The 10,328-nt window shown below is 30.7% G+C and overlaps 1 protein-coding gene across 1 annotated transcript; it reads right to left on the bottom strand.

Moving 5' to 3' along the window:
• Positions 1 to 511: 511 nt before the first annotated feature.
• INPP5E (Inositol-3-phosphate synthase) lies at positions 512 to 10,306 on the bottom strand. Its single transcript, XM_015927698.3, has 3 exons — positions 8,924 to 10,306; positions 6,784 to 7,451; positions 512 to 1,451 (listed from the first exon to the last, which is right to left on the bottom strand). Exons 1-3 carry the CDS (start codon positions 9,206 to 9,208, stop codon positions 938 to 940), a joined length of 1,467 nt encoding a protein of 488 aa, XP_015783184.1. The 5' UTR covers positions 9,209 to 10,306; the 3' UTR covers positions 512 to 937.
• Positions 10,307 to 10,328: the final 22 nt, after the last annotated feature.

The following is a 10,328-nucleotide window of genomic DNA, read 5'->3' as shown; positions in this document are numbered from 1 at the left end:
ATTTCAGAGTCATCTCATCCTCTTCAACTAAACTTGCTCTTGCTTTCAACCATTCCTTTAAACTGTCTTCATCCGCATCCAAATATTCACTTTTTTACCTTTTCCATCAACATTTCCTTCTCTTCATCTTTCCCTCATCTTTTCAGTCTACAAACAATTAAACGCAAAAAGCAACACTAAAGATGCCTTTTAGAGACGAAATATCGTCAGGTAAAAGGTAAAAAGAAAAAAAAGATTTTTCTCTTTTCCAAAATTATTGATGAATTACCACAATTTGATAAACTCTGCTCACAATTGACTCAATTAACTATCATCCGCTTTGATAATCAAATGAAATCGGATAATTTCTTTTTACCTTTTGTTTAATTCATTTGCTGAATCACTTCTTTCTCCTCATTATCATTCTTCTCCCTGTGATAATCATCATTTACCACACAAAAAGCCAAAAAGTTCTGGATCGAAGGGAAGAAAATTTTTCATTTTTCCAAATGAAATTAATATTAATATCAAATTGATTTTGTATAAACTTCTTTTTTTTACATTTTTATTGTTCACCGGTAAAACCAACAAGACAACTTTATTATGATTATTATTGGGTTCATCATAATGTATTATCAAGTAAATTGAGTTATAGATCTAACATGGTGAAAGATGTGGAAACAGATTCAGAATATGTGAGTAAATAAAATGAAATTTGATACAAAAAAAGAGGTTTTTTTCTTATCATCGCCTTGAGGTAGTTGAATTAAAAAAAGAAGTAGAAACATGTTATATGAATTTTTGTTCATGGTAAAACAAGGAGAGAACAAAAAGGGAAACCAGAATGGAAAATAATGCCAATTTGAATGAGTTTCTTGCAATTGTTGGAGTCATTTAAATGTTGGTAAATAAAGGGCTGCAAGTTGTACATTCAATGATTAAAAGTGTTGCAAGTTGGTTACATTAGCAAACAGACTGCACTTGGAATATCTTTAATTAGAGAATCATATTTATCGGAATCATCATCAACAGGTTTATCATCTGGTTCATCAACTGATTGTCGATAGTGTTCAACAATCGGATGCTCTGAACCTCGCTTCTTTAATCCTTCCAAGTAAATCTCTCTGTTGAATAAACCTGCATTCAATGGAGCATCATCTCGACCTGGTTTAACCTTAATCTCCATTAATGCATAGACAGGCCTGTGATCTGATGTTTTAATTGATGTAACACAATCATAGGTAAGACAATCAACTTGATCCTTTCTTTTCGACCGATACAAAATTCTGTCAGTGTAGGAAGGAACTCGCTCACTGAGCAGATCAAAGCCATCCGAGCCAATCCGATACTTGTAGGTTGGAGCAAAATCAATGGTTGAAGCTTCATTAAATCCATGGAAAATGTCACCTTTGTTCAGTGCTTTTCGAAGTTGATCCTCATTAAGAAGAAGTTCAAATGATGTTAAACTGGCTCTAGGAGAGGATAAAAGATGAATACTTGTAAGAAAGGAATAAAAACAGAGGAATAAAAATAAGATGATAAACAGAAAGAAAATGAAATAATAATAAAAACCTGAACACCAGGAAAATAACCTAAAAAGACAATCTTGTCAACAATTGGAATATTTTGCAATTCCAATTTTACACGATTAGATGGATTCTTGTACCATTACAATGCATTCAATTCTTACCAATCATTCATCAATTGGATGAAATGATTCAAAAGCAAGTAACGCAAAGAAGAATGTTAAAGAAGAAGAAGAAGAAGAAGAAAAAAACAAAATCTTTCTGAGTAACGAAGAGAAAAAAAAGAAAGAAGAAAAATGAAGAGAAACATTTTGTTGAGATGAAATTTGTTCTTGTTATTGATGGATTTGCAAGGGAAGAAGATTCAGAGTAAGAAGATGATGAAGATGAAGTATAATAAGGAAAAGACAAGAAAATGGTTAAAGGAATCAAGATTTTGATCCAAAATCACTGGAAGAGTAAAAAAAATCAATACTGATGTATAAAGTATAATATTGTTAACTTGGATGAACAACAACATTTCGTTGGCTTATAATTAAAGTTAAGCTAATTAACTGAAGAAATGAAAGTAAAATGTGATCATCAGATTTTATCGACTATCGTTTTCATATTAATGTCATTCTCAACTGATTAAATAATCGAGAGAAAAGTTGACCTCAAACTTGTTCGATCAACTTTTTTCATTTACTTTTTCCTTCTTCTTCTTCTTCTTTCAAACAAACGTTAAATTTTCAGCGATAAACTTGAAATGAACTCCAATGAATAATGGTAAAGTTTCATCATGATAACATTAAAACAGGTGAACATAAATATTAACGTTTCTTTACAACCAATAATGCAACATTTTATTGACTGTAAACTTAATAATTCAATGTTGTTAAAGTTGAGTATTCAAAGTAAATTAATTGTCAATTGCTTTTATGGAAGGAAACTGGTAAAATCAAAATCTTAATCTTTATTTTGTTACATTTTTGATCTTTTTCGTTGCTCTTTTTGGTTGTGTGTTTCAAAATGAAAGTGAAAAACAGATTCAAGGATAAAAAGTTCAACACAGGAACAAAAAAAAGTAAGTACATCATGAAGGGAAAAGGTATGAAACAGAACATAAAATAACATTTATATTAAAGATAAATAGGAAAAAGGATGAGATAAATAGCATGGAAAAAAAATTTCAAGAGAATTGAAGAGAAAAAAGAAAAGGTAAGTTATGAACAAAAGAAATGAGAGAAAAAATAATATTACTTATTAAAGGGGAAACAGGGAGTGAAGAAGGAAATTCAGTTGAAAAAAAAGAATAATCTTGAAGAGAAAAAAAAGGGAATGAAAAAGAGTGAAGGGAATAAGGTAAAGATGACATGGAATTGCCTCTGAATCGTTCAACATGAAATCTAACATGAAATTATTTCGCCTCCTTCAACTGTTGTTTTTACTTTTGGCAGAACTTTTTTTTCTTCTTCTACTTTCATCATTGGTACTTCTGATACATGTGTGTGTGTGCTCATTGCTCTACGCCTTAAAGTTAGTCAACAATTTGGAAGCTGAAATTTTGTTCACTGCAATGATTAGCTTTGATGATTCTTTTGACAGTTGATTTTCTCATTTGTTTTTCCTTCCATTTATTGTAATGACAAGTTTGCAGTTGACTGAATCTTGTTCAGTTCACCTTCAAACCATTCACTCGCAATCATTGAGTTAACCTAAAAGGGACTTGACTTGCAATCCTTATACTTATCCTTACACCATTTACAACAATCATTGTTTTTTCTGGTTTCAAGTATTTTACAATAAAAGATTAACTTTCAATTTTAGACTATTTTCAACTTCATTTAATCGCAATGCTAACAATACTTTAATCGCATGATAATCATTCAAGTTTCATCTTTTTTACATTAACTTTATTCACAATTTTTAAGAGATTTCGCTTTTATTTCCAGCATTTTAGGAGCCTTAATAGAAGAAGGCATTTAGTTGATAGCATTGATTTTATTTGTAACCTTTGAGCTTTTACAATCAGTATTCATAATAGTATTACAATTTTATGAGCCTTGGTGTGTTTGAGTTTATTTACTCAACATTTGGAATTTATCATAACTTTATCACTGATTTATTTCCAATTATGTGGTGTTTGTACACTTGTTCACTTCAAAGTCTGAAAATAAAACATTTTTTCATTGAAAAACTCCCAGCAACTGATCGAATTGGAAAATAAATCTTATTCATAAGGAATAAGATTTGAATGGATATTATTAAAGGTACTGAAGTTCATCAGAAAGATCAAGTTTAGATTGAAGAGAAAGGTCTGAGAAAACATTTCCCACTAATGACCACTATTTGGCATCAATATCTTGGTATAATTAGGAAAGTAGAAACTGATACAGACGCTTGGAATAAATTTTGGTGCAATTTTCAATTAACATCTCCAAATGATTATAATTTCATTACAGAGGTCTTGAACATCGATCAATCAATGTTGACAGATAACCTGGCACATCAGTATCAGTATTTTCAGTATTCAGCATCTTAACCTAGAAAAAATAATTATTAACATAATGCGAATCCAGTAACAAAACATTGACAAAAGATTATCGCACCATTTTACGATTTCTCATTGACAATTGATCTGTAATCAGATTAATTTTCATTTATAAACTTTCATTACATATATTATTGCTCATCAATACTTTTATTTTGAAATCTAACGAATCAAGCCAGTTCAAGATCGAAATGAAAGTGGAACATTATTCAAACACATTTTTTCCAGTGAAATGAAATCATTGCGTTATCATAGAACTCACAATAAATTCTTCCAGTGTTGATTGACGAACTCTGAAAAGCGTGTCATGAAAATCTGTGAATAAACTTTTCCACTGAAAAGAAACGAAATGTTACAAATCACAAGTCTAATCCAACATTAATATGAAAACTTTACTTTGCCTATTATTGCATTAAACGTAATTTGAGCCTGTAAATGTTTATTTGAAATAACACATTGTGACTATTAACTTAACAGATTAGAGTTGAAAGACAACAATGAAAGATGAAAATAACATTGAAATTCAAAAATCAATAAGATGAATAGAGTGTTCATGGAAAAGAATTGAAATGATTTGGAAAGCAAAAAATTACTACTTTAGTATAATAATGTTCTGAAACTGAAAAGGCAAGAATAACAAATTTGTTTTCTTCCCAAAATATTGATTGAAAGAATCGCAAGAATTGGTAAAAGAAATAGATTTAAATGTCAATTTTGCAATTTTCACAAATTCAATTTCCATTGTAATTGATGAGGTAAAAATTTCTCGATATTTAGATTCTAGCAAATTATCGCAAAAAAAGGAAACAAACTGATTAAGTGGTGAAAAGAAGTGAACAATTAAAGGTGAACAATCTTTGTGACATTGATCACAAGTTGATTGAAGCACAAAATTATATATTGAATAGGAAATAATAACAACAGAATCAATATCTAGATAAATGTTTCAAGTTTCATTTTGAATGGAAAGTCTTGAAAGCGAAAAGTAAAAATGAGATTCATCATTATTGCTCTTTCTTGTTCATCTTTTTTTTACCAGATTTTTCATTTTATCCTGCAACAAGAAGAAGAAGAAAAAACTGTAATAAATGCTGAATGTTTTCAACTGCCACAGAATATAATGCATGATGGAAAAGGCTGAGAAGGGAAAGAAAAAGGTTGAAACAAAAATCGATAACAGGAAAAAGAAGGAAATGAAGAGCAAAAGAAGAAAACTTTGAATGATGAAAAGATCATGTTTACATTTGATATCATTTCATTTTTAATCATTACTCTTGTCTTGCAAACTCATTCTCACTGAATCTTCATCCTGCACACTTGATGCAATAATCACAACTTGAACTTTCAACTTTGCGTAAATGGCGAAGAAAATTTCTTTTCTCCTTTTTTCCTTCTTCTTCTTCTTCTTCTTCTTTCATATCAATAACATTTTAATGTCAACAATATCCAATGAAGATGAGCCAAAATATCCATTGTCAGGTGAAATCAATTTTTATCTTGAAAGGAAAAGGTATATTACTTTGAGCAACACTGAAACAGTGGACATCAATTGGACAAATGACAAAGAAACTTGTCTCGAGTTAATAATGTTAAATTGAAATAACTTGAATAATGTTTCATTTATTGTTTGATTGCCAGGTCAAGAGTCGATTCAGGTTTAATGAATCAACAAATGGTGAAACATTGTCAACATGAATTGCGAGTTTGCTTCTGTTGAAAATACAACATCCAAAAATCTTCTGTTTAAATAACATCAATGACAATTATTTATCAATTGAAATGAGATTAATGTCGATCATCGATTAAATCATTGATTTACAATGGAATCCATCAGTTTACTGTAAAAATGGCAATATTTAATAATAAGGCAACAACGAGAATGGAAAGGAAAAGAGGCCAAAAAATTGAATAACAAACGGAAAATGAATATTATTAATAGATGAGGAAGAGGAAGCAATATTTGCTTTACATTGACTGATCAACATTCACTTGGTCACAGTATTGATTTGATAATGAACGATGGATTAGACAAAAAAGGAGAAAAAATTGTCTTGTTTATTTTGCAATAAATTGGTCAACTTTTGATTCTCAGTTACAGTTTTGTGATTGACCATTTTGATGAAAATTTATTGCAAAATAAACATTTAACTTTTAAGCTGAGGTCAACTCGAGTTGGCAAATGTCTTTTTTTGTTCAATCAAAAAACTCTAACATTTACCTTGGTTTGAAATTGATTCTTGATTTTCTTTTCATTCATTTCCAAATTTGATTCAGTTTGTTTCGCAATTTTTATCGCAAATTTTCTTGACCAACTTCATGGGATACTTCATCATCTTTCATGTTGTACACCAATTGAAGTTTCTTTTCATCAGTTATTCAATTGAATTGGTCAAATCGAAAAGTTATCAAAGTCTGAAAGTTTCATTTAAATTTTACATTGCTTTCGATTTTAGAAGAATGAGTAAACTGGATTCAGGGAAAAACAGCATTCAAGTGCTTTGTTAGTTACATGATTACTTTGAAACAGTGAAAATCAGAATAGAAAAGGAATCGATTAGGATTTGCTTTTAGATCTAATTTTTTCTGTCGTTTTAGAGATCGTGAAAGATTTTGTAAAAAACCATCGACAACAAGAGAGATTAATGTTTGGACAAAAGGCGGAATCACATAAATTCTGTTTCTTCATTCTGAGTAAGATATCATCTGTTCTTTCAATTTTTTACTCAATAGAATAATAAGTCTTACTTGGTCAGCATTCTCAATGCATCTGTGTATTTCTGTTCGATGCGAAAGTTGAGGTCACCAAACCAAAAGACGACATCAAAGCGAGAGGTAACATCGGTTGATTGATAGGAAGGCTTAAGAGGCCGAAGATTACGAGGTAGATCAATGGATCGACAAATTTTAACATAATCATCGAGACGATCTTGATTGCGATTGGCGTGAGCAGGCAAGTGGCAGTTGAGAAACAACATGCTGGTTCCAAAAAGAGTAAAACTAATGGCCAGAGCACCTTTAGTCTTGACCATGTTGGTTGCTTTGGGTCGAGAGTTGAAGACACAATCTTCAGGAATTGAAACGTACCAAATGAGTTCTCGCCGGATGAATATAAAGAGAGACAAAACACCGAGAGAAACAGAGTGAAGCAGCACATGAGATGGACCCAGAGTTGACTGTAAATTAACAGTTAAATCACGATTTCCATTTGATCCATTGGAGCTAAAACTAGTAGAAGGTGTTTCCTGTGTTCCAATGGCGTATATTTCAGCCAAATAGTCATTCCCAGATGGCAATAGAATTTCATTCCAATTATCAGGTCCACTTCGATTTCCCATGTTCCATGTAACCAAATGTACCGAAACGATTCCTCGAGGTAAAACATTCTTCAATTCATCTTCTCCTAAAAGTGAACCCTAAAAAACGAAAAACAAACACGAAAAGAAATTAAAAAGCAAATCAAATCAGATTCAATATCAACACCAGACCATTGAAAGCAAATAACTTTGAGGTCGACAATAGTTATTATACTTTTGCGGCAATTTTGACCTAAACTTGGAAAGATCAAATCTCTATTGAGGTTGCTGAAGGAAAGCGGGACTTTGATGAACCAGTTTTGTCAATCCAAGTGAAAGTCATTTGTTGTTTAAAATTAGATTAAATGTAATTTTAAAAGAATCATCTTTTCATCAACTTTAGTTAATCACAATTTACGCCGAGTTTAGGCGAGAAACTTGAAACAAGCAAATTTCATTTATATTATAATTTCATTAATTTCAATGTTGTTACAATGAAATACAATACTTTGACAGTTTTACAGCAAAAAAGGCTAAGATTTTGCAAATAACTTATTTTAACATTATATAATGCAATTATCTTTCAGTTTGATTGGCACATTTGAGTCATTTAAATCAAGTTAATGTATTGTTGATCAGAATAAATTTTCAATGCAATGAGTTGAAATTTAGATGGAAACATTAGAAATGATGAATCAATGAAGCATCCAATGATAAATGAATAGTGAATGGAAATGAGAAAAAAATTAATATTAATTAGTCTTTAAGACTAGGTTTTTGTCAGTCAATCGTTAAATTGTTGAGGGAAACAAAAAAATGATTCATAAGAGTTTGGATGCAATTTGAAAATCATTAATAATCTAAAAATCTTTTAACAAAATCTTTTCAATCTTAATTTGGTAATAAAGATGAAAGTTTCAAGTTTAGTTTCCTTCAAACAATTTGAATGACACAATTGTCTTCAACAAATATTGCCATTTCAATGTAAATTATCTAAATTTTGCAATGAACAATATTCAATCTGTGATTCTTGGTTTTGTTGAAAACAAACATTTGGGAAAAAATTAATGGACAGATTAATATAACCTGGATTCCTCAGAAACATTGAATTCTGTGACTGAAAGAAATTGATTCTTTTCTCAGGAATTCACGTGAATTTGAAACGATTAAAAGACTGACAATGAAATTCAAGTTATCAATCGGTATGGATTGAGCTCAAATTGAATCTTTGTTAGTTGAGTGATCAATCAATGTTGATTAATATTGCTTGGACATTGATTATCAAATTAGCTTAACGCTTGGTCAGCTGAAATCCTCTTAATTCATTCACTTGTGATTAATGAAGAGAAGATGAAAGGCAAAAAATGATCAACTTTATAATCGCAATTGCCTTAATCTATTTTGTAAAAAGTGCCTAACATTGAAAAATACATTAATCTTGACCAGCTAAGCTTTTTTGCTTCATTGCTGTTGTTATCCTCATGACTTGCCTGTTATTGGTATTGAACAATTACTTTTAATGAAAAAATGAAGAAGTATTTAGACTTTAATTGTTTCAATGTTCAACTGGCAACATTGAAAGGTTTACTTACTTCATGTCCAATCGCTCCAAATATGAAGTTTCTTGATCTTGCTTTTGTAGCCTCAATCTTGTGAATTTTGTAAGATCCAGATGAAGAGGAGGAAGATGATGAAGATGCAGATTTTGCTCTTGATGAGGTAGAAGACGATGATTTAGAGGTTGTAGGTGTACCTGAGTAGGTTGGTGCTGTTGATGGTAAAGATGTAGATGAAGATTTTCTTGATTTTGCACTGCTTTCACTTGATTTGATAACATTTTGATTTTGAGTTTCGTCTACTTTTTGTTCACCAATCATCTAATATACCAGTTATGAGCACTTTAATGGTCTCATATTAAATCCATTTCAATGGTGAAACCATTTACATTTCAGGTTTCCAAAGCAAATTTTGTTTATCATGTCGAGACTTGTTTTATTTTTTGCTTGTTTTCAACTCTCTTAATCACCATGGATACCATGAATAAGTATCATGATAATGGGCCGTTTTGATTCCTAATTGATTGAGATTGGCTTATAATCGAAAGAATGGCATTCCGTTTAAAGTGTTCGCTCATCTGGTTGTTAGATGACCAACTGTTAAATGGTATCCTTTGTGATTTGTCTTGAGATGTAATTGAATTGAAGACGATTGAGTGACTATTCACTTGGTAATAATGAGATGAAATTCAATGAGAACCTGATAATGTGAAGTTCAAGACTTGAAGATTGATTGATGTGGAATCAAGTAACTAATCGTTGACCAATTAACTAATTAACCAAAAAAATCTCGGAATCTAGATAGATATTGTTGATTGAAGGTTATGGATGATTGAAAACCATTAAGCCCAGAGTGATCAATGAAAAGCAAACCTTTATTCAATCTAGTTACTTCAATAGCATTTCGTCTCGATAAATTGAGCAGGTTAATGAATTGTGATGTGAGGGAGAAAATGGAAAAAATATGATTTAGAAAATACAAAAGAAATGAAATCTGGAAAATGTGAAAATAATTACAGACCGAAAGATAAATTCTGGGCTTAAATCTAACAAATTTTAATATAAATCTGCGAATTAGACAAAATTGCACTACAGTAGTCGCTCGATTTTTTGGCAAAAAAGAGTTGGAATAGTTGGTGATTATTTTATCATAACCGATCAGAATTTGATAATCAAAATCAACAAAGTGGTCATTAAAGATCAAGTTAACAACAGAAAAAAACAAATGTGAATCTGAGTGGAAAAGGCACATTTTATGAGCCGATTTTTGCAAAAAAATCGAAGATCTTCTGTAATTTGAAACACTTTCGTAGGAATAGCCTTCACCGAAATTTGCTCTATCAATAACTTAACCAGTACCAGAATCCGTAAGGTAGTCTTTGATCCGATACTTTTCTCACATGTCTTACATGCGCAATTACTTTTTTTTGTTAGATGAAAT

The sequence above is a fragment of the Tetranychus urticae genome, chromosome 1, assembly GCF_039701765.1.
Source record: "Tetranychus urticae isolate SD_2017Ah chromosome 1, NJAU_TeUrti_SD_1.0, whole genome shotgun sequence".
Lineage (NCBI taxonomy): Eukaryota > Metazoa > Arthropoda > Arachnida > Trombidiformes > Tetranychidae > Tetranychus > Tetranychus urticae.
The sequence above is the reverse complement of the archived record's forward strand: the minus strand, read 5'-3'. Positions and strand labels throughout refer to the sequence as shown.